This window comes from Nanorana parkeri, unplaced genomic scaffold, assembly GCF_000935625.1.
Source record: "Nanorana parkeri isolate BGI_ZX_2015 unplaced genomic scaffold, ASM93562v1 scaffold293, whole genome shotgun sequence".
In the NCBI taxonomy this organism is placed as follows: Eukaryota; Metazoa; Chordata; class Amphibia; order Anura; family Dicroglossidae; genus Nanorana; species Nanorana parkeri.
Window position 1 is genome coordinate 714786 of NW_017306561.1, and position 1420 is coordinate 716205.

A 1420-nucleotide genomic window follows, 5' to 3' on the forward strand; every position below is an offset into this window, starting at 1 on the left:
ACAAACCGCTGCCGCCCCTCTGCTCCCTGCCGCCCCGAGGCCAGGCCTCGGTGGACTTGTGGGGAACCCGCCCTTGCCTGCACTCCTCCTGAGACCCTCTGTGCCCTTCCCGAGACTCTCTGCACCTCTTCTGAAACCCTCTGCAAACCCCCCTGAGACCCGCTGCTCCCATTCTGAGACCGTCTTCACCCATCTTTAGGCCTTCCACACCCCTTATGAGACTTTCTGCACCCCTCCTGAGACCCTCTGCCTGAGACATCAGACAGGCACCCCAGGAACAGAACGACAGCACAAAGTATGTAGAAAATTCATATACTATTATTCTCCATTGCTGTGATTTGTAGTTCTCAATAGCTGATGGTATTGTTCTGCATTGCTTATTGTCCTTTATAGCTGGTGGTATCCTGCATTGTTGTATATGTTTTGTGTTTTATTGTTTAGTGTATTCTACAAATCTGACTTTAAAAATCAAACTTTGCAATTTTTATGTTTTTATCTTGGTAGCTGGTCTTGTCTAGGGCGCAAAATAGGCTAGCACCAGCCCTGGCTGTCACCAGCACAATGTGCTGCAGGCACTGCCGGGCAGCACATTCTGCTGTGTGAGGACCCTCTCCTCTTAGCCCCACCCCCTGACTGGGGAGACAAGGAAGAGGGCCCTGCTGGACAAGGAAGGTAAGTCTGGTGTGGGGGGTGTGTGTCTGTGTGTGGGATGCTGGTGATATAGTGCTCACTTTTACGCATTGCTGGTGGTATTCGGCATTGTTGTATGATGATTATATAGCAATGCAGAATAGCTCCAACTATGTAGGATTACAAGTCCCAGCAATGCATTATAGTGTGGGGGGAAGGGGGCTGCTGGTGGCATTCTGCATAGCTGACTTATTATAATGTATTGCTTGGACTTGTAGTCCCGCATAGCTGCTGGTATTCTGCATTGATGTATGATGATTATACAGTAATGCAGAATAGCACCAACTATGAAGGACTACAAGTCTCAGCAATGCATTATATTTTTAAGTAGGGATACACCACTGCCAAATACTGGGCATTTTCCCCAAGTACTCATACTCGTGAAAATGCCCCGATACTAAGCGCAGATACCGGTGTTATGTCGAGAACGCCGACGTAGTCGAATTTGCCGACCTCAGCATATGCGCTTGCGCACAGACCAATATTATGGAGGAGAACCGGGATTTATTCACAAAGTATTTCGTTTAAATCGTTAATTGTGACTTAATATTCCATCCTTCATTCATGGATGGCATATTATTACCGCTAACAATTAACCATTACAAACAAATACTTTGTAAATAAATGGCGGTTTCCCCAGTAATCCCGTCTGTACGTAAGCGCAGATACTGGGTCGGCGTTCTCGACAGAACACCAGCACTAAAATTTTAAACAAGCGGCTGCCCGAGGG

At 47.2% G+C, this 1420-nt stretch overlaps 1 protein-coding gene across 1 annotated transcript in view; it reads left to right on the forward strand.

Annotated features, from left to right (window-relative positions):
* LOC108787934 (transient receptor potential cation channel subfamily V member 3-like) overlaps positions 1-1420 on the forward strand; it is a 48243-nt gene that overhangs the window by 12142 nt on the left and 34681 nt on the right. The window contains exons 4-5 of the mRNA XM_018557634.1: positions 200-295; positions 621-672. Coding sequence (XP_018413136.1) covers positions 200-295; positions 621-672 — 148 coding nt within the window. The remainder of the gene's footprint in view (positions 1-199; positions 296-620; positions 673-1420) is intronic.